General features: G+C 40.6%; 1 protein-coding gene across 1 annotated transcript in view; it reads left to right on the top strand.

Moving 5' to 3' along the window:
- Positions 1 to 24257, top strand: part of LOC132397967 (phosphatidylinositol 3,4,5-trisphosphate 5-phosphatase 2-like) — a 170698-nt gene that overhangs the window by 17825 nt on the left and 128616 nt on the right. The window contains exon 2 of the mRNA XM_059976816.1: positions 5436 to 5614. Coding sequence (XP_059832799.1) covers positions 5436 to 5614 — 179 coding nt within the window. The remainder of the gene's footprint in view (positions 1 to 5435; positions 5615 to 24257) is intronic.

Below are 24257 nucleotides of genomic sequence, written 5' to 3'. Positions count from 1 at the left end.
TTCCAATGCGGGATGGATTTACCCATCCCCCTCTGACAAAGAACAGGCCATCACCACATCAACTATGGATGTTGTGCGTATAAGTCAAAAGCATTGGGAACCCAAAGCCAAAGCTAAATTGATTGAACCGTTGGAGTCAGCACTGCTCTGTTGACACAATAACCTTGGCTTTGATTAATACTGACCCTATAAGACAGGCTCATACTGTACCTACTCTAATGTTTGAGGCCCACGCTGTTTGTGAAGCAATTCTGTGTATTAAATATAACAATGAGTTTTTGCTAATTGTACGTTGGTGTCTTGGCACACAATGCTCTCATGTGCCACATGAACAGCTTCCTGGGTTGATATTTCATTTGGAGGTATAATGCAGAGTAGACTTCCCTGGCCCTTCGAGCCACACCGCCCAGCAACCCCCAACAACCTCAATGTAACCCTAACCTAATCATGGGGCAATTTACAATGACCAATGAACCTACCTGCTTCATCTTTGAACTGTGGGGGGAAACCGAAGGACCTGGAGAAAGCCAATGCATTCCACGGGGGGGGGGGGGGGGGGGATGTATAAAGACTCCTTACAAAGGATGCTGGGATTGAACTCTGACCTCCAACGGCCTGAGATGAATGGAGTCGTGCTAACCACTATGCTACTGTGGTGCCACTGTTGCAATTAAAGTTGTTACTATGGTCAACCAGACACACTTAGTATGAGAAAGTGGGGGGAAAATGACATCAAATACTTATCTCAGCAGCTCACTATTTCTTCCCGATAGTCTGCAGAAAGTCAGATTTAACTCTTCCACATTAGGCAGCGACTGAACACTGACACCATGCTTGGGAAGGATTCCTCTATCTTTGGAGTCACATTTCTTACCGAATTTATACAACATGGACTCACAAATAAGAAAAAAATCCGCAGATGCTGAAAATCCAGGCAACACATACAAAATGCTGGAGGAACTCAGCAGGCCAGGCAGCATCTATGAAAACGAGTACAGTCAATATTTCGGCTGAGACCCTTCACTTTTAGCTATCGAGTTTATTTAAATTTTGATAAAGCTGTTCATCATGTTGCTGGTATTTATAAATTTATCCATATTTTATTCCATATCCACACTTCAACTTCTAAGTTTACTTTTTATATCATTCTTTATTCTTATGGTTGTTGAATGCTTTTTTTGTTTTATGTCGCTCCAATACACTGCAGCAGTTTCCTACTGCATGTAAGTATATGTGCTGAATAAACTTAGTCCTTGTTCCTTGATAATGGGGTGCATAAGATGTGATGGATTTCTGGGCCTTAACCTTTATAGTGGAAGTTTAGTAAAAGGTTAGCATTAACTAAATTGATCAACGTAAGCATTTGAGATTTATAAAGAAACTGCAATTAGTTCATACAAAGTATTTGATTCCTCCTTAAGCACAGCAATGAAGAATAATAATAAACTTCCAAGAAGGGATACACATTTGGCAATTCCTTCTTCCTGTAGATGCTGCCTGGCCTGCTGTGTTCCTCCAGCATTTTGTGTGTGTTGCTTGAATTTCCAGCATCTGCAGATTTCCTCACATTTGGCAATGAAATGTGATGCATGTGTAACTAAATTGGAGACCCAGATTTGCTGGAAGATCGTTGATGTATTCTCTCTTTCCCTCTTTCTGCCCCTGAACATTTCTGGCTTGTTATATATATTTTGATTACATACCAAGCAACTGTGTGGAAATATTAATGATAGCAGCCAAAGAATCAACAGTAGAGCTTACGACACAGACTGAGGCCATTTCAACCATTGGGTGCATACTAACTCCCAAGGGAGCAATCCCCTCAGTCATGTTCCCTTGCCACATACACTCAGTGGCCATTTCATTTGCTACCTTCTGTAGCTAACAAAACGGCCACTAAGTGTATGTTTGTGGTCTTCTGCTGCTGTAGCCTATCCGCTTCAAGAAGCAATGTGTTCTGAATTAGAGATGCTCTTCTGCACACCACTGTTGTAACGCATGGTTATCCGAGTTTGTATTGCCTTTCATTTAGCTTGAACCAGAGCCTTTTTCTCTGACCTCTGTCACTAACAAGGCATTTTCACCCGCAGAACTGCTGCTCGCTGAAAGTTTCTTGTTTTTTGCACTGTTCTGTGTAAACACTAGAAACTGTTATGTGTGGAAAATCTTAGGGAATTGGCAGTTTCTGGGATACTCCATCTAGTGAACAGTCATTCCATGGTCAAGGTCTTTAGATCACATTTTTCCCCATTCTGATGTTTGGTCTGAACAACAATTGAACCTCTTGACCATGTCTGCCTGCTTTTATGCACTGCGTTGCAGCCACATGATTGGATGAATAGATAATTGCGTTCATGTACAGATGTACCTAATAGAGTGACCATTGAGTGAATCTCCCTGTATCCTTGCAACTTATTCTCCTCCACACATGGCCATCAACTTTTTTTTTTGCCTTTTACCGACATTGAGGGTCAAAATGTAGAAATGTGCCTTTGAGCTGTCGGAGCAAACTAGGGCACTTGGCAGAAACCAAAGTCGTGGCAGAGAGCATCGAAGAACCTGCTGGAGGAACTCAGTGGTCTGAGCATCCTCTGTGGGAGGGAAGAAACTGCTGATATTTCAGGTCAAACTTCCGCACGAATTCCACTCCTCCCACTGATTCTGCTTGACTATTGAGTACTTCCAGCAGGGTGTTTGATACTCTGGATTCCAGCAACTTGTGTTCTCCATGGTGACAGAGAGAAAGTGCATCTGAGGTCAGGATTGAACTGACGTACTGAAGCTGTGAAATACTGTGCCACTGTGTTAACAAACAAAAAAAAAATGCAACACCTCATGAAATGTGTGTGTCATTCAATAGAACACTAATTTGGAAGTAAGGTGTTGGACGTATGAGTGATCTGGCCTGTCCACTGGAGATAAACTGGTGTATAAGCTTTTCTTGGGCTTCCAGCCGGGTACAGGTATCAATTTTAACCAACGTTTCAATGGAAAACTCTCCCATCATCAGGGATGATGCCTGGACATCATTGCCTCGTATTATTCCAGTTCTTGACTATAAACAAGGTGGGACAGCAGAAACCTGTTTGGATGTGGACCAACTAATCAGGACGGATGGACAATGGGCTTATAAATACCACCGGACTAGACATGCCCAGGCATCATCCCTGATGAAGATGGCAGAGTTTGACATTGAAATGTTGGTTAAAATTGATATCTGTACCTGGCTGGAAGCCTAAGAAGACTTTATTCATCACATATGGTGGGAAAACACCAGATCCTCTTTTAACTTAGTGTAAAGAGAAAGAGACCACTTGGCCCATCATGTCTCAGCTGGTTCCTGAAGAAGTTCTCCAATTAATAGCTGTCCACGGCTCCAATTCAAGTAACGCTCCAGGTACACTTTTTAAGAACTTATTAAATTCTTGAGCTGAAATTACTCCAACTGTCCTGTCAGAAAGAGCATTCCAAAACATGATAGGCCACTAAGGATCATTTTCTTGATCCTTCGATTGTTGCTTTGCCAATTACCTTAAGTTAAATAAAAACACTGCAGATCTGAAAATATGAATGAAAAGCAGAAATCTCGGCACTTTTAGCAAAACGTGAAAAGAGAAACAGAGCTAACATTTCAAATTGAAGATACATTATCAACACCTGCTGAGTGTTTCCAGAATTTGCTATTTTTACCTTAAACTATGTCCTTACTCAATGACTCTTCTGCCATTGAAACAACATTTCATCATTTACTCTCACAAAATACCTTTTTCTTGTGTAGCAGCAGGCCCAAACCTCTTTTGATTGCTTTACCCACCTCTGCCCATTACAAAACTGAGTCCACCATGTTTAGTATCGTTTACTCACTTCTGTACCCTCTTCTGGAACTTAACATCCTTTCCACAGAATGCCACCCAGAAATGGACCTCACTAATGCTTTTAATCGTTCAAGTTCATTGATGTGATAAGCAAACATGCATGGTATGAATGCTATAAAAATAGATTTTTGCAGTGGTGAGGTTCATGATTATAGCCTAAATTTGTAAACCACAGAATATAATGCACAGAAAAAGTAGAAGGAAAAAAATCACATGGGCCCTTGAACTTACTCTTTCATTTAATAAATTCATCAGTGTGCTTATGTCGGGGTCTGGTCCACTTGTCTACCTGTTTCTTCATTACTATTCGTTTGTTTGTTAGGTGCTGTGTTGTATCACGTGGACGATCATGGTCTTTCCATGACTATGATTGTTCTTGGCAAATTTTTCTACAGAACTGGTCTTCTGAGCAGTGTCTCTACAACACAGGCGATCCCAACCATTATCAATACTCTTCAGAGATTGTCTGCCTGGTGTCAATGTTTGCATAACCAGGACTTGTGATATGCACCATCTGCTTATATGACCATCTACCACCTGCTCCCATTGACTGAATTGAATTGACTTTATTTCTTACATCCTTTACCTACGTGAGAAGTAAAAATGTGAGGAGCTCCGTCTGAATGTGCAAATTATAGTAATTTCTACTAAATAGTGTACACAGTAAGATTTACAACAGAGAAGTCAATATAGCTTAGAAATACAATTGTGTCAACGTGAATTAATCAGTCTGATTGCCTGGTGGAAGAAGCTGCCCCAGAGCCTGTTGGTCCTGGCTTTTATACTGCGGTATCATTTCCCACTTGGTAGCAGCTGGAACAGTTTGTGGTTGGGGTGACTCGGGGTGCCCAATGATCCTTTGGGCCCTTTTTACACACCTGTCACTGTAAATGTTCTGAATAGTGGGAAGTTCACATCCACTGATGCGCTGGGCTGTCCGCACCGCTCTCTGCAGAGCCCTGCAATTGATGGAGTACAGTTCCCTTACCAGGCAGAGAACCTGATCGGGGGGCAAAGCATGTGCTACACCTTGCCCAAGGGTGACCTGCAGGCTAATGGAGAGAAGTAATGCCTTACACCTCCTTTGGTAGAGACGTATCTCCACCCTGCCACCAAACTATTTCCTCCCCTATAGAGCAAAAATATGACTTAGCCTTGAATGTAGTGAATGATTCACCCTCTACTGTTACCTGGGGTAAAGAATTCCAAAGACCCATGACTTTCTGAGAAAAGTAATTTCCTTTTATGGCTGTCTTTGCCACAAGCCGGAGTGATGATAATCATTAAATTGGTTTTACTGATTGATATTTAAGGGGTATTGACTAGAACAAAAGCCCAGCACTGCTTCAGAGTTTAATCCCTACCAGTGAGAGGTGATGGGTCCTCAGTTTAATTTCCCATCACTTCTGACATGTAGTGGTCACTCAGTAATCCAGATTTAGTGCTCAAGCCTCATGAGCAGGACTTGAATCCAAAGCCTTATGATTATCTGCAAGGGAGCTACCAACTAGGCCATGGCTGAGATAATATTAACAATATATATATTTTCCTTTCTTGCAGGGCTTCACTCCTCCGATTGGTCTGTGTGTGGTTAAAATGGCCACCGCAAGTCCAACATGGTATCATTTGAACATCAGCCGAGCCAGGGCTGAGGAGCTTCTCGCTAAAGCTGGAATGGATGGGAGTTTCTTGGTGAGGGGCAGTGAATCAGTGGTTGGAGCATATGCACTTTGTCTGCTGTAAGTATCTCTTAATGAATGTGCAAAGTCTAATTGTTCTATTAGGGACTCCTGTTACAAGTATGCTGAATCTCTAGAGCTACTATTATAGTTTGAGATGAAACAGGAAACAGTCATAATGAAGCTGATGTATTTCTGTGTTGTTTACCAATTCTGAGAAGTTTTCTTTCCAATGTATTCAATTTCCATATATGAGGAAAATGAAGTAAAACAGGAAGTAGAGAGGGAATTTGTCAGTGAATTGATGACTGATCTGTAAGAACAGCCCACTGGCACTGGGGGTGACATACAAGAATACTTACTGGTTTTATGCAGATCTAAGTAGGTAGTTCTCAATACCTGAGAAGTCAAGAATGCCAATGAAATACCGCAGGTCGGAAGGAAAGAGGGACCAAAAGGTTTTAGATCACTTACAAGGATGCTGCCTAGACTTGAGGACCTGATTAATAGGGAAAGTTTGTATAGATTATATATAGTTTCTTGTCTGTTCAGCATGGACTAGAAGGGCCAAGATGGCCTGTTTCCATGCTGTAATTGTTATATGGTTATATGTTATTAGGATTTTATTCCTGGAGCGTAGGAGAATGAAGGGAGATTTGATAGAGGTGTGCCCAATTATGAGGGGTATAGGTAGGGTAGATACAAGCAGGCTTTTTCCACTGAGATTGGGTGACACTGAACTAGAGTTTATGGGTAAAGGGGGGAAAGGTGAAAAAGGTAAGGGAAAGCTGAGGGGGAGCTTCTTCACTTAGAAGGTGGTGTGGAATGAGCTGCCAGCAGAAGCAGTGGATGTGGATTTGATTCCAACATTCAAGAGAAGTCTGGATAATTACAGATAGGCGGGGTATGGAGGGCTATCATTCAGGTGTGGATTGATGGGACAGGGCAGCATGGATTGGATGTGCCCGAGGGCCTGCTTCAGTGCTGTAGCACTTATGGCCTCTGTGGGAAATTAATCAATCTTCTACACTGGCGATATTTTTCTTCAGAAGGGCCTGCTTCACAGCTGTAGTACTGTATGGCTTCAGTGGGAAATTGTTCTACACTGGAGATGTCTTTCTGCAGAAGCCAGTTGGAATTTGAATTCTGTACAAATATTGGTTTTGACGTTGGGCCTGAAAATTATTTTAAGAAGCATTTGAAGTGCTGTTAGATAAAGAGGGGTACATGAAAATGATGGGCAAGCATAAAAACAAAGTGAACTGGAGTCCTTTTGTACTATTGCACCTTCATATTCCACTATTGGCACCATGGGATTGTGCCCTTATTTTTCTCTGTACGTGTCTAACAATGAGTCATGTAAATGACTTGAGGTCAGGAATAATATGCAGATCCTATCGTTCAATCCTTCTCCTTTCTGCCCTGCACTGAAGGGAAATGATCAGAAAGGAGACACTTGGCAAGTGTAATCCTTCAGCACTGGTAATGCTTATTTCTGTAATCGGATTCTTACGATATTGATTGCAATGTTCAAGGCCACCTGCGAAGTAAACGTTATCAATTAGTCAATGCCTAAACCCGAACATCGCCTTTGTGTTTTTTTGTGTGGTAGAGCCTCGTATGGGAGAATTTAACACATGCAGTTTCTTATTATTTATCTTCTCCATTACAATTGATGGTCCAACATTGACAGTAGGCCTAAAAGCTGTAGCTTGCCCTCAGAATATGTGGGCTAAGTAACAAAGTGGAAGAAAAGAGGTTCCTGAAAGTCGTCCACTTCCATGAAGGAGATGGAGGATAACTGCGGTCATTTCTTAGGCTGATCATCATCAAGTTCAAGTTCAAGTTTAAGTTTAATTATCATTCAACTATAGATGAGTATAGCCAAACAAAACAGCGTTCCTCCAGAGCCAAAGTGCAAATTACATTACCAACAGCACACAGCTTGAGCACATAGCACAAAAAGCACATATGATTAAGATTTCAGGAAGCAACCATACAATCACGAAGTGAGGAAAAAAAATATAACCCAAGTCCTGATGTGGCAAGAAAAGATGTGTCATGGTCCAGCTGGTTCTTCCACTGAGTGAACACCAGAGGGCAGCACTACTTTGGCATCTCCTCCTCTGGGAGAATCCCACCAGTGACCCCATAACCTCAGCCTAGCCTTAGTCCTCATCTGAGGCAACACAGCTCCCTCTTTGTCAGTCTCTCCCATCGTCCAGTAAACCGCACTGGTCATATGCTAGATTACCAATGTCCAATAGGGCCTTGCGATCACAATAAAAACATCCAAGACGGTCACTTGCACCGTGCACCTTCTTGGCACAATGGTGCACAACAAGTCCAGGTTACAACACGACAACAGTAGGCAAAAGTCCAGCTCCATTGCTTTCGAGCAACTTACCGATGGGATAGTCCAGCAGAACCTGATGCTCCTAATATCCAGCAGTGACTTGGGATCATAAAAAAGATTTATAAGATGAACAAAAGAACCTATGAGTGGACGCGGAGTGGCTACTGCATCAGAGCACACCACCATCTTACTGGATTTTACCTATAATGGCTTTGGGAACAAAGGAAGTTTATAAGGGACCTGCCATTTCCACAATTCAGGTGTAGAAAATGGAAGTAGGGGGTACATTATGGGAGTGAAATTAAGGCTGAGAAATAGAAACCTGCTGACCACAAATCCATTCATTTTCAACTAAAATCCCATTGTTTTATGTTGATGGCAGAGGAATACTACAGAAGGTTAGCTGGATATAGATATTGATACCTAGGTATCTATATTTAAATCTGGGCAAACACCAAGATATAGGTAGCTGTGGACCAAGAGCTGCTTAATAGGGTTAGTGTAGTTGGGTACTGGATGGTCAGAATGGAACAAGTGGGCTGAAGGTTTTATTCCTGTGCTGAATAACTCACAAACATCACAGTAATTGCACACAATGCCTGCAGAAAATGTTGTTGACCATCTGACATCCAGTTAGTTAAATTGTTTGGTTAAATCAACTAAGCATTAAAAAACTTGTTTACATACGTGAATGCATTAGAAGGCCTTCAACAACACCAGGTATGAGTTAGGCGTTGTTAAACCTGTCCTGTATACATTCATTTCCATATGTTGGGTAGAGAATGAAATTTCCTTATAAATAAACACATTTTTTATTTTTTTTGTAGTTTTTTTATTGAAGTTCATCAAACAAACATTTCCATAGAATGTATTTCAGACATTGTACATATATATCATATAATCATATATATCACAAATCTCCACAAAGTATTTATCTGAGGTGTACACTTACAGAAAAGAGTGGAAAGAAAAAAACAAGCAAAAGGAAAGAACTATGTACAAGTAGGGAGTGATCTTTTTTTTTACAACAGATTCATTGATTTGTGAGAATAAAATCAGGCCTATGAGGCATTATGTAGTTAAACCATTTTTCCCAGTATGAATCAAATTGTTCCAGCTTATGGTTAACAGATGCTGTTATCTTCTCCATTTTGTAAATGTCCATTGTAATTTCCATCCATGTATTTAACGTTGGGCTCTCCTGTGATAACCATTTCCTAGTAAGAGTCTTTTTACCAGCCACCAACAATATATTCATTAAATATTTATCTCTTTTCAACCATTCTTGAGGTATATATCCAAAATATATGGTCTTACTCTCCAAGGGTATTTCACATTTAAAGATGTCTTGTAGGGCATTGTGTATCCCCCTCCAACAGTTTTTGATAACAGGGCAGTCCCAAAAAATATGATAATGATTTGCATTTTGATTTCCACAATTTCTCCAGCAAACAGGGAGGTTACTATCATAATGGGATTTCTGAGAGGGTGTAATAAAATATCTTATTAAGTTTTTCCATTCAAACTCCCTCCATTTCTGTGAACTGGTACACTTCCATTGATATCTCCATATTGTTCTCCATTCTTAATATAATTATCCCACCTTCCTTCTCCCATTTTGTTTTAATGTATGAAGTCGAATGTGTTTTAAGATTTGACAGCCCCTTATACATGCTTGAAATGATTCTACTACCATTATCTGAATTATATGTTTTTCTAAAGAGTTCTATCAAGCTTGTACTTGCCTTGGTTACATTTTTAAATGTCTTATTAACATATTGTCGCATCTGTAAATACCGATAAAAATCTTGTTTTTCTAAAAAGTGTTTCTGTTTAAGCATTTCAAAACTGAACAGTGTTCCTTCTTTCGTTATGTTGCAAAAGACTGTTATTCCTTTAGCTGCCCAGTCCTTAAATCTAGCATCCAATTTATTTGGTGTAAAATCCGAGTCATATGCTCACCATTTAAGAATTGCAATATCTCCCTCTAGATTATATTCTTTTATAGTAGTTTTCCATATTTTAAGAGTCAATTTCACCAATGGGTTATCAATAGTATTTATGTACCTTTGCAGGTTGTTATCAGCCAAAATTGCTTGTATGGGGATGGGAAGTACCCGCTCCTCAATGTTTTTCCATTGAGCATCATATGATGGGTTGCACCAACATATCACAGCTCTCAACTGTGCTGCAAAATAATAATCTCTAAGAGAAGGTAGGCCCCATTCCCCCTTTTCCTTTGCTAATTGCAAAGTTTTGAGATGAACTCTAGGCCTTTTACCCTGCCAAATATAACTTGATAGCATCTTGCTCCATTCATTGAATTGATTTTGATTAATCTCTATTGATAGGGTCTGAAAGAGATATAACAGTCTGGGCAGTATATTCATTTTAATAGACTCAATCCTTGAACTGAGACTGAAAAAAGGAATCAGATTCCATCTTGCCACATCCTCCTTAATTTTTTTATATGAAGGCTGATAATTACATTCTGATAATTTTGCCAAATCTTTTAGCATAATGATGCCCAAATATTTGAAAGAATCTGTGAATAAACACACTTTTATGTTTTCAAGGTAAAGCTTCAGTTGAGTTCCATTGCAGGAGATTATGTACGTTTTTCTCCTGATGGGTGTTTACAAATGTATCATTTTCAAAGTGCACTGTATTTCTTCCCCTCCAGTCCTGTGATCTCCATCATGAAAAATGAGTTCAATATCATCATCTTCTGTATCGCCACTGAAGGCTAATGCAGAAAGGCCCATTGACCATCTTTTGAAGTCCATTGAGCAATGGTCAGTATGAATGCTCTGGAAGCTTTGTGGGAAAAGGACAACAGATGGTTTCCTGAGCAGAGTTTAAAAGTCATTTGGCAGAATGTATCAATGGCTGAACCAATAAACAAGCATGAAAACCTCACTTTGTTGAGAATGAGAGGACCCTGCCATCAGATCTTTTGTACATACGGCTGGCCTATTGAACTCCAGATGTGGCACTGCCTATGGGGTCACCAAAGACAAATACTTAACTGCACTGGTTAAAGGTGCAGGTGCTTTATCATCTTCCCAGCTGCAATTATGAATGGGAAATGTCAGAGGTACTCTTATCCTATAACTAGGAAAGCCATGGGTTCACAATCAAACAATATGTTCTTTTTGCCTGTTCTAGCATAAGTTTTGATTAGCCAACTGATGTATTTTCTTTAGGAAATTGAGAACTTGAACTTCAATTTATTGTCTGTGCTGCAACTTGTTCGACAAAGCAACAGCCAGTGGAGAAAGTACAATGACCTAGTTTTAAATGTTCATTACTGGTTTTCAAGTCAGATGCTTCCTGTACAGAGATTGTCATCTCCATTCGTTGCACTTCCTCAACTATTCACATGTGATAGCTTCCATTAGTAAATCATTCTGTCTTCAATTCCATTTAAATGCAGGCACATTTTGTTTCATTTTTCCCCAATATTGTCTGAATTTTATAACGAACAATGCAGATTTGGGAGAATGGGGGTTGAGAGGCATAATAAATCAGCTGTGATGAAATGGCAGAGCAGACTCATTGGGCTGAATGGCCTAATTCTTCTTCCACATCTTATCGTCTTTTCAAACCCATTGTGCTGTAAGTTGCAGTCTGTCGGTTTGTGTGAGCAAGCAAACTAGAAATTTGTCTAAAAATGCATAATGTTAAAATGAGCCAAAAATCAGAAACAGAAGAGATTCTGTAGATGCTGGAAATCTTGAACAAAACACTCAAAATGCTGAAGGAACTCAGAAGGTCAACACGTCAGTCTGAAAACAGAACCTTGTACGTTCACAAGCAATTGTTTCCTTTTAACAGAATGCACTAAAAGCACCATCAGCACTCCATCTCCAAATTATAATTCAAATTCCAAACACGAGGTGTAAGTGCTTTGACGAGAAGCTAAGTTGCTGAAGCTGTCTATTTAAATTTGGAAGGGGTGTGTTCTTTTAAAAATTTGTCTCTGATGTTTCCCCTGTTTAAATGTTTGTCATGCTGGCACCTGGTGTTTCTCTTTGCTTTCACATCCATTATTCTTGTGGTAGTGAAGGTCATGTTCCAGGGTAGAAACAGCAAGTGCAAGAGGGCATTGCTTTGAGATGAGAGAGGGGAAGATTAAAGGAGATTTCCACAGAGAGAAACAGGTGCCTGGATTGTGCTGCCAGGGGAGGTGGTGGAAGCAGACATCATAGCTGCATTAAGGGGCATTCAGATGGGCACATGAACAAGCAGAGTATGAAGGTATACAGATGGGATTGGTTTAATCTTGGGCAGCACAAACATCTTGGGCCAAGGAGCATGTTCCTGTGGTGTACTGTTCTATGTTTGTAAATACAGAGTTAAAGACAATTTACTTTGTAATCACAAGAGATTCTAGAGTTGCTGGAAATCTTGAGCAAAACACATAAAATGCTGGACGAAGGTCAGGCAACTGTTGACTGTTTATTTGCTGAAGCATTTTGTGTGTGCTACTAGAGGTCACAGGTTAAAGGTGAAAGGGAACATAAAGGAGAACTTCTTCACTCAGATGGTGGAACGAGCTGCCAGCAGAAGTGGTGGATTTGGGTTTAATTTCACATTTAAGAGGAATTTGGATAGATACATGGATGGGAGGGGCATGTAGGGATATGGTTTGGATGCAGATCGATGGGACTAGCAGATTAGTAGTTCGGATGGGCTGAAGGGCATGTTTCTCTGCTCAGGTGTTTTCAGACATCTCACCCTGCAAAAACACATTTCAGGAAGGTAGCACCATCAATCTGCGGGAGACTCCCGGGAGGGGTGGGATGTCTGCAGTAGAGCCAGCTAGTCAGCTAGTTTAAATAACGTTAGCTATGCTAATGAACGAACGACACCTGTTAAACTCACCTCAACAGTGATTTAACCCACCATGGGCAATAGAGAAGTCACTGTTGCAAACAGTGCAGCGAGCAAGACTGTCATTATTTTTGACTACACTTTAGTGTAGTCTGGGGTGAAGTATGTTTTATATTTTCTTTTTTTGGATCTCTCTCCCTCTCTCTATATATATATATATATCTTGTGGGCATCAGGGAGCCACTATCAATACGCAGGAGACTCCCGGAACTTCCGGGAGAGGTGGGATGTCTGTGCTCTATGTCTTTGTAATCAGTTAGGATGTGAATTGAAGAAAAAAACTAATAAGAGTTGAAAATAAGAGTCATAAAAGAAGCAAAAGCTACTCAACTGGAGATTCAAAACTGAGAAACTGTTACAAATAGATATTAAGCTAATTTCAGACATGGGCTTATTGGGTTGGATGGGCCTGTTACTATGCTGTACAGTATACATAAATAAATGGACAATGAGTTGAGCCAAGTGGAGTGGAAAATTATGGGCTGCATTTCCAGTGTTTTAAATGATATGAAGGGTCAGTGAGGTTATTGCTTACGTAAATTGTCATCTGGATGAAAGAACAGTGCAAGACAAGGCCGAATTGTAATAATATCTTAAAGCTGAGGTTGGGCCAGAGGATGCAAATTAATCTAAGTTCATAATTTTCTTAATATTCTCATTTTTGTTTGTAGCAAGTACTGATTTCCACTCCCATCTTCATACCCGGCCTTTACATTGATCCCCCAATATCACATCACATCACATCACTCACTCTCTCTCTCTCTCTCTCACACACACACACACGCACACATACATGCACACACACACACACACACACGCACACACACACACACGCACACACACACACGCACGCACGCACACACACACACACGCACACACACGCACACACACGCACGCACACACACGCGCACACACACACACACACACACACACACACACACACACACACACACACACACACACACACACACACACACACACACACACCCACCCTTGTCCTCCAATCTTTAAATGTCTGATCATTTTTTTTATTCTTTCTTCATTTTTATTGAGGCACCTCAAAAAGTTCCCACAGATATCCTTTTACTTTGTAGTTGCAGCACTTCCAGTAATTTCGGTAGAAGTATCTAATGGTGTTTAACCTTTATTAAATTTATGCCAAGAAAGCTCTTTTTTGGTCACAGTAAATGTCTTCTTGCAATGAACCCAGGATGCACCTTCACACGCAGTAAAATGTCAAAAATAACATAGCACAGTACCACGTCATATCAGCAGAACCACTGACAACTAAAATTGTCTTAAAACGAAAGGAACACAAGAAAATACTTTGCCACAGTTTGGTCATTTGCAGTCTATACTTCTTTAAAAAATAACAGTATCTCCTCTGTAAACACTTGAAAGGCCTTTGGGCTGGATTTGGGCAAAATCAGATTGATTCTTCTCATGCTGGTTAATGACAGATTCTATAAACACTTTGGCCTTTAACTGTTAACTTTGAAACATTATATGAGAATGTGTGGGTTCATGCAGAGAAAATTATGCTCCTACTCTCTGTAGACCAGCCTCGGCTTTGGTATAATCCTCTGCTAGGTGCTGTGCTTCCATCTGCTGGTAAGGTCTTTATACTCAGTACTTTGGCAAAGAAGTGAATGCGGTGGAGATCTAAAATCCATATCATTTCTGAGGCTGGCGTTGTCATTAGATATTGGTACCTGAACACCGGGAAAGCAATTGACTGTAATCTCAAAAAAGGTTATATTTTCACTGCATTAGATATTGTCTGTTCACAAAATTCAACCTTTCTATTAAAACACAACCCATTTCTGTCGATCAATCATGATAGTAATACCCAGTGTCCAACAAGAATTGGCTGAAAATCCAATCACTGAGCTCTTAGGTTTCTAATGTGACTAGTGTTCAATGTTGAGTTATAGAACATGAAGTGTATGGCTATTTAGTCAACAGATGAGGGATTGGGATTTGCTGAAACAAATTTGCTCTTGAGTGCAATAGAAGTTTATCTCTTCCATTATTTAGATTTTATTTAGCAAACATTAGAGATGAATGACAAGTGTGGGATTACATTCAGTGAGGATTTTTGAGTCTGTAGTGTGCTTTGTACTCCCCTCATTTGTCCATTAAACTGGCAAATCAGAATGAAAGAAATAGAAATAGTTGCAACTCCTTGAAACCACTTTCTGTGATTCATTAGAACCACTGTTCACATTCTCAACAATACCTTCTTGGTTTCTCCTTTTGTCCCAGTAGGCTCTGACTCCCTTGGTGTCCAATTATCTGATTCTCTTGTTGCCCAATGGCTCTCCATCATGACTATATGCATCTACTGAAATCCACAGAACCGTGAGGTTAAAAGCTCCAAAGATTCACTGTCCTCTCATTCCTGTAATAAATGGCAAGCCCTTAACCTAGATTCAGCTGGTTCTTCAGCTGGAGCAATACCCTCTCTGAATCTACCCAGTGAGGATCTCAATTATTTTTATACCTTTCCATGGGATTGCTTTTCTTTCTTCTAAACCACAGACAGATTGGTACCATTCAGCTTCGTCTCTGTTAACAAGATGGTTCTGACTCTCAGGACTGAAAACATTAAAATATCAAAGTTCAAAGCAAATTTGTTATTAGAGTATGCATATGTCACGACATTCTACCCTGAAATTAATTTTCTTGCAGGCATTCACAATAGAACAAAGAAATACAATAGAATCAATGAAAAACTATGCACAAACAAATAGTGAATTAATAAACAAATAATGAGAACATGCATGAGCTGTAGAGTCCTTGAATTGAGTCCATAAGCTGTGGAATCAGTTCAGAGTTCAGATGAGCGAAGTTTAGCAGCCTGATGGTTGAGTGGTAATAACTATTCCCGAACCTACTGATTTGGGATCTAAGGCTCCTGCACCCCACTTCTGATAGCAGTAGTGAGAAGAGAGCGTGGCCTGGATGGTGGTGATCCTTGACAATAGATGCTGCTTTCTTGTGGCAGTGCGCCTTGGCATATGAACTACATAATGTGGTGGGGGGGGGGGGGGTTTGCCTGTTATGGACTGGGATCTATCCACCAATTTCTGTAGGTGTTTCTGTTCTTCGACATTGCTGTTTCCATACCAGGCCTTGATGCAACCAGTCACAATACTCTCCACTGTGCACCTACAGAAGTTAGTCAATGTTTTAGATGACATGCCAAATCTGTGCTAATCTCTAAGAAAGTAGAGGCATTGTTGTGTGTTCATTGTAAGGGCTCTTACGTGCTGGTCCCGGGACAGACCCTCTGATAACGTAGTGCCAAGGAAATGAAAGTTGATGACCTTTTCCACCTCCGGTTTCCTAATGAGGACTAAGTCATGAACTTCCTGTTTCTTCTGGTAATGGAGTATGGTGTTTTGACTCCTATTAAGCATGTTCTTCTTTCTTGAATCTATCATCCTGCAGGTTTAGGACCAGGTCATATTGTTAGTGTCCAATGGCAGATATGTGAACTTCCATTTAGATTTCTGAATCACAAGAGAGAAGATTTTTCTCTCTTTAGTCTGCAGTGAATTATAAGGGAGTAATTTTCTTCCCAGCAGGTGTCAAAGAGGAGAATACAGGAAGTAATCTCCCCTAGCCAGCTTAAGAAATGAGTTTTTAAAATTTCCTCTATCTACAGAGTTTACTAGCTGCAAAAAGAAAACAACTAGCAGTTACTGTAATTTTATTACAGTGCCTGTAACCTGGTTCAATTCCCACTGCTGCCTGTAAAGAGTTTGTATGTTCTCCCCATGAGGACGTGGGTTTCCTCCTACATTCCGAAGATGTGCAGGTTAATTGGTCACCTGGGTACAATGTGAGCCATACAGGCTCATTGGGCCAAAAGGTCTGTTACTGTGCTGTAAGTCTGTAAATCTAAATCTTTAGAGACTTGATAAATTAGTTAGTATTGCAGGAAGCCATGAATGGAAACTGATTATGCTAAAAAGCTGAGTAATACGTTTACTGTCCAGAGTTGAACATAACCTTAATTGGTAAACATTTTGACAGAACATTGCAATTTCACTCTGCTTTGAGTCATAGAGTCATACAGCTCTTTCATGCCAACCGGTGGAAACCTTCAGTATTAAGCCCTTCACCCAGCACTTGGTCCACAGCTCTTTGCACTTAAGATATTCAAGAATTCATCAGCTTAAATGCCATCCATGGCCAGCTCCACTCTTCTCTCAAGAAGCCCATTCCAGGTGCTAAACACACTCTGGTTGAAATATATTCCTCTCACACACCCTCTAAATTTCTTCATCCTTATCTTAAACCTATGTCCTCTAGTTTTACCCATCCCTGATAAGGGGAAATGTTTCCTGCCATCTACCCTATCGAAATTACTCGCAATTTTAAATTCCTGTTTTATATAACCATATAACAATTACAGAACGGAAACAGGCCATCTTGGCCCTTCTAGTCAGTACAGAACGTTTACTCTCACCTAGTCCCACTGACATGCACTTAGCCCATAACCCTCCATTCCTTTCCTGTCTATATACCTATCCAATTTTACTTTAAATGACAATACCAAACTTGCCTCTACCACTTCTACTGGAAGCTCATTCCACACAGCTACCACTCTCTGAGTAAAGAAATTCCCCCTTGTGTTACCCTTAAACTTTTGCCCCCTAACTCTCAACTCAAGTCCTCTTGTTTGAATCTCCCCTACTCTCAAAGAAAAAAGCCTATCTACATCAACTCTATCTATCCCCCTCATAATTTTAAATACCTCTATTAAGTCCCCCCTCAACCTTCTATGCTCCGATGAATAAAGACCCAAGTTGTTCAATCTTTCCCTGTAACTTAGGTGCTGAAACCCAGGTAACATTCTAGTAAATCTTCTCTGTACTCTCTCTATTTTGTTGACATCTTTCCTATAATTTGGTGACCAGAACTGTACACAATGCTCCAAATTTGGACTCACCAATGCCTTGTACAATTTTAACATTACATCCCAACTCCTATACTCAATGCTCTGATTTATAAAGGCCAACATACCAAAAGCTTTCTTCACCATCCTATCCACATGAGATTCCACCTTCAGGGAACTATGCACCATTATTCCTAGATCACTCTGTTCTACTGCATTTTTCATTACCCTACCATTTACGGTGTATGTCCTATTTGGATTATTCCTACCAAAATGTAACACCTCACACTTATCAGCATTAAACCCCATCTACCATCGTTCAGTCCACTCTTCCAAATGGCCTAAATCTCTCTGCAAGCTTAGAAAACGTACTTCATTATCCACAATGCCACCTACCTTAGTATCATCTGCATAGTTACTAATCCAATTTACCGCCCCATCATCCAGATCATTAATGTATACGATAAACAACATTGGACCCAGTACAGATCCCTGAGGCACACCACTAGTCACCAGCCTCCAACCTGACAAACAGTAATCCACCACTACTCTCTGGCATCTTCCATCCAGCCACCATTTTACTACTTCAATATTAAAACCCAACAATTAAACCTTCCTAACTAACCTTCCATGTGGAAAGTTGTCAAAGGCCTTACTGAAGTCCATATAGACAACATCCACTGCTTTACTCTCATCAACTTTCCTCATAACCTCTTCAAAAAATTCAATAAGATTTGTCAAACATGTCCTTCCATGCACAAATCCATGTTGACTGTTCCTAATCAGATCCTGTCTATCCAGATAATTATATATAACATCTCTAAGAATACTTTCCAATAATTTAGCCACCACTGATGTCAAACTGACAGGCCTATAATTGCTAGGTTTACTCTTAGAACCCTTTTTAAACAATGGAACAACATGAGCAATACACAAATCCTCCAGCACCATCCCCGCTTCTAATGACATTTGAAATATTTATGTCAGAGCCCCTGCTATTTCTACACTAACCCCCTTCAAGGTCCTAGGGAACATCCTGTCAGGAACTGGAGATTTATCCACTTTTATATTCCTTAAAAGCGCCAGTACTTCCTCCTCTTTAATCGTCATAGTTTCCATTACTTCCCTACTTGTTTCCCTTACCTTTCACAATTCTATAATCTTCTCCTTAGTGAATACTGAAGATAAGAAAGTGTTCAAAATCCCCCCCATCTCTTTTGGCTCCACACATAGTTGTCCACTCTGACTCTCTAAGGGAACGATTTTATCCCTCACTATCCTTTTGCTATTAATATAACTGTAGAAACTCTTTGGATTTATTTTCACCTTATTTGCCAAAGCAGCCTTGTATCTTCTTTTAGCTTTTCTAATTTCTTTCTTAAGATTCTTCTTACATTCTTTATATTCCTCGAGCACCTCATTTACTCCATGCCACCTATATTTATTGTAGATATCTCTCTTTTTCCTAACCAAGTTTCTAATATCCTTTGAAAACCATGGCTGTCTCAAACTTTTAACCTTTCCTTTCAACCTAACAGGAACATAAAGATTCTGTACCCTCAAAATTTCACCTTTAAATGACCTCCATTTCTCTATTACATCCAAGTTGTTCCAAACCACTCCTTCTAAATCCTTTCATATCTATTCATAACATTCATAGAAAGTTAGCCTTTCTCCAATCAAAAATCTCAATCCTGGGTCCAGTCCTATCCTTCTCCATAGTTACATTGAAACTAATGGCATTGTGATCACTGGACCCAAAGTGCCCCTCAACACATACCTCCGTCACCTGACCTATTTCATTCCCTAACAGAAGATCCAACATTGCCCCTTCTCTAGTTGGTACCTCTATGTATTGCTGCAAAAAACTATCCTGCGCACATTTTACAAACTCCAATCCATCCATCCCTTATACGGTATGGGCTTCCCAGTCTATGTGTGGAAAATTAAAATCTCCCCACAATCACAACCCTGTGCTTACTACAAATATCTGCTATCTCCTTACAAATTTGCTCCTCCAATTCTTGCTCCCCATTAGGTGGTCTATAATACACCCCTATAAATGTTACTACACCTTTCCTATTCCTCAATTCCATCCAAATAGTCTCCCTAGACAAGCCCTCTAATCTATCCTGCCAGAGCTCCGCTCTAATATTTTCTCTGACAAGCAATGCAACACCTCCCCCTCTTGCCCCTCCAATTCTATCACACCTGAAGCAACTAAATCCAGGAATATTTCATTGCCAATCACACCCCTCCTGCAACCATGTTTCACTAATAGCTACAACATCCTATTTCCAGGTATCAATCCATTCTCTAAGCTCATCCACCTTTCTTACAATGCTCCTAGCAGTAAAATAAATGCATTTAAGAAATTCTCCATCTCTTCCTCTCTTTTTATCTCTAATGGTACAAACAACTTTACTGCCTTCCTTTTCTTCCTTCTCCCATACATATGTTCCTACACTCTGGTTCCCATCCCCCCTTGTATCTTGTTTAAATCCACTGGATTCATCATGTCCCCTCATTCTCTGCCACACCAGGGAGAACAGATTTGGCTTCTTGAGTCTCTCTTCTAAGGCATTGGTGAGACAGCGTTTGGAGTATTGTGAGCAGTTTTGGGTGCCCAAATCTATGAAAAGTTGTGCCGGCATTGAAGAGGGTCCAGAGAGGTTCACAAGAATGATTCTAGGAGTGAACGGGTTAACATATGAGGAGCATTTGATTGTTCTGGAACTCCACTCCCAGGGGTATAAAAGAATTAGGCAAAATTTTATTGAAACCTATCGAATATCAAAATACATGGATAGAGTGGATTTGGAGAGGATGTTTCTTGTAGCAGGCAAGTCTAGGACCAAAGGGCATGTACTCAGAATACAGTTGTCTACAAGTTCATTGCCACTGGCAGCTGTGGAGGCCAAGTCATTGGGTCTATTTAAGGCAGAGGCTAGTAGATTCTTGGTTAGTCAAGCTATGATTGTACTTGGTGAGAAGGCAGGAGATTGGGGTTGAGAGGGAAATGGATCCAGCATGATGAAATGGCAGAGCAGGCTTGACGGGCCTATTGGCCTAATTCTGCTCCTCTATCTGCTCTTATTATAGTCTAAACAGAGGCAAAACATTGGTCAATAAAGGGGGAAACAGACCATTGCTACATTCCCAGCTGACATCGTTTTGTCTTTTGAAGTTTAAATATTTCTTAGCATGTACCAAGGAGAAACCATATTGAACTTTTTCCTCACATCTTCCAAGTGATCATTAACCCTCTCCCTTAGAATATTTACAGTATCTTCCCAGCTACTGTTCTTATGTTCCCTACAAACGCTCTTGAAAAGAGGAACCAAATTTGCTGTCCTCCAGTAAGCTGGTATCTTCAAGAGAAAATATAAGAATCTCACCTGAATCTTGAACAGTCTCTGTCCTTGTCTTCCATAACCTGGATTAAATCCCATCTAGTCCTGGAGGTTTAACCACCTTTAAACCCTCAGAAGCCTTTTTTCATGGAGACCTGCAATAGACCTATACATACCCATCACTGAATACTCCAACTACTTCACCTATTCTTCCTTGTTTCACACTAGTTTCTTCATGGTGGCCCTAATGGCCTTACCTTTTATTTGTATAATCTTTCATCCTTCAAACACAGTACTTACAAAAACCTGCAGGTTTACATTAGTCCTGCCTATTTGTGATTTCTCATGATCTCTCTTAGACTTCTGAATTTCCTTTTAAGTAAGTACCTCCCTATACTTCGTTTTCTTTACGATAGGCTCCCTCATCATTAGTTTCCAATACCTGTCATATGCTTTTTATCCCTTTACCAACACTCATAATCCAGGGTTACATCTGCATTTTACTTTAATGGGAACAAGTTGGCTTTGAACTCTTCAGAAGTCCAGAGATTCCAACCTTGGAGGTCCTCCTCTTTAAATAGCTGCCTAGTTCCCTAATCAAACAAAATGCTGAAGGGGCAGCTGGTCAAGCAGCATCTGTGATGGATATTCACTGTCCAGTGCCATGGAACATTTTTTTGTGAATCTCAGCTCTCTAACCTAGCAAACCCAATACCATTGCAAATCTATGGGGGGAAATGGACATACAGAGTTTTGGGTTGATAGATTTCATCTGGACTGAAAGATAGAGGGGAGTTAGCCAGTTCAGAGCCAACCCCTGACCTCCAATTTTAGTTGCTTTTTTATATATATATTTTTTTCGATTTATGGGGAGACTTTTGTGGACAAAAGGCTAGATGTTAGGGGTCAGATTAGTGTTTTAGGGACAGGAATATGGGGAAGTTAGAGAAATTAGAAGATAGGCTGGAGTCTTAAATCCCTGCTCCGATTTCGAAGGACAGCAATGTAGATATGGGATGTCCTCAGTACATTCGGCTGGATGTCAGACTGACTGACCTGTGTGGGTGAAAACCGATGACTCTCACAGGTTCATCAAGCTGTTAGCAGGTTTCAGAGTCAGAGTTCCAGGCCGGCAAAAGGAATGAGGTCCAATGATCCCCAGGGTTTGCAAATCTGTAAGACTAGAGAGTGAGGCCTAGTGTTCAGGATCCTGTCATCAGTGAAGCAAGAATTAGAGGACTGCTGTTCTGTGATGGGCAGGTCCTGTGGTCATTGCTGAGGACTGAGGCCCAAAGATCGAATCAGAAGTCCAAATGTCAAGACCCATTGGCTGGAGTCTTAGGTGGGCGAATCACTGTGAGTCCACTGGGATAGTTGAAAGCACCATGTCTGTGCATCTGTGTCCAAACCCAGGTCCTTGTGGTTAAAGCGCAATGTATGTACTTGGGAGGAAGGGAAGAAAGACACTTATTTTGCTGTTATTGTTTTGTTGCTTGTGGTATTCTGTTTTCTTTTGTTCTGCCAAGCCTTTTGGGCATGTTATATTAGTACCAAAATATGTGGCGACATTTGCAGACTGCCCCCAGCACACCCTCAGGTGTATTGGTTGTTAATGCAATATAACACATTTCATTGTGTGTTTTGATGTACATGTGAAAATAAGGTTCAATCTTGGATCTTGAATCAATAAAATGGCAGAGGGAATGGTGGAGTAAAGCTGTCAGGTGATACTTGGATTCAGCTGAGGAGGGATTATAAGCAGATGGAGGAAAGGATTGAATTAGTGACAGAAATTGGGAGGTGATGGATGGAGGTATCAAAGAGTTGATATTGATAGAACCAGATAGAAGAGGGAGGTGGAGCATGGATTCAAGCGAGAGAGGTGGGAAAGGCAGATGGGAACAGAGGGGGAGGGGAACATAAGGATGAGGTGTGTGAGTGGTGGGCAGATGAAGTTCTCCCCGTGACCACATGGATTTCCTCTGTGTGCTCTGGTTTTCTCCCACATTCCAAAGATATTCCCATATAACCATAACCATATAACAATTACAGCATGGAAACAGGCCATCTCGGCCCTTCTAGTCCGTGCAAAACACTCACCTAGTCCCACTGATACGCACTTAGCCCATAACCCTCCATTCTTATGCTGTCCATATACCTATCCAATTTTACTTTAAATGACAATACCGATCCTGCCTCTACCACTTTTACTGGAAGCTCATTCCACACAGCTACCACTCTCTGAGTAAAGAAATTCCCCCTAGTGTTACCCTTAAACTTTTGCCCCCTAACTCTCAACTCATGTCCTCTTGTTTGAATCTCCTATACTCTCAAAGGAAAAAGCCTATCCCTGTCAACTCTAACTATCCCCCTCATAATTTTAAATACCTCTATCAAGCCCCCCCAACCTTTTATGCTCCAAAAGATAAAGACCTAACTTGTACAATCTTTCCCTGTAACTTACGTGATGAAACCCAGGTAACATTCCAGTAAATCTTCTCTGTTCTCTTTCTATTTTGTTGACATCTTTCCTATAATTCAGTGACCAGAACTGTACACAATACTCCAAATTCGGCCTCACCAATGCCTTGTACAATTTTAACATTACATCCCAACTCCTATACTCAATGCTCTGATTTATAAAGGCCAACATACCAAAAGCTTTCTCCACCACCCTATCCACATGAGATTCCACCTTCAGGGAACTATGTACCATTATTCCCAGATCACTCTGTTCTACTGCATTCTTCATTGCCCTACCATTTACAGTGCATGTCCTATTTGGATTATTCCTACCAAAATGTAGCACCTCACACATCAGCATTAAACTCCATCTGCCATCGTTCAGCCCACTCTTCCAAATGGCCTAAATCTCTCTGCAAGCTTTGAAAACCTATTTCATTATCCACAACAGCACCTACCTGAGTATCATCTGCATACTTACTAATCCAATTTACCACCCCATCATCCAGATCATTAATGTATATGACAAACAACATTGGACCCAGTACAGATCCCTGAGGCACACCACTAGTCACCGGCCTCCAACCTGACAAACAGTTATCCACCACTACTCTCTGGCATCTCCCATCGAGCCACTGTTGAATCCATTTTACTACTTCAATATTAAAGCCAACGATTAAACCTTCCTAACTAACCTTCCATGCAGAACCTTGTCAAAGGCCTTACTGA

Source organism: Hypanus sabinus, chromosome 8 (genome assembly GCF_030144855.1).
Source record: "Hypanus sabinus isolate sHypSab1 chromosome 8, sHypSab1.hap1, whole genome shotgun sequence".
NCBI lineage: Eukaryota > Metazoa > Chordata > Chondrichthyes > Myliobatiformes > Dasyatidae > Hypanus > Hypanus sabinus.
Note: the sequence above shows the minus strand (reverse complement) of the source record. Positions and strands in the feature narration are given on the sequence as shown.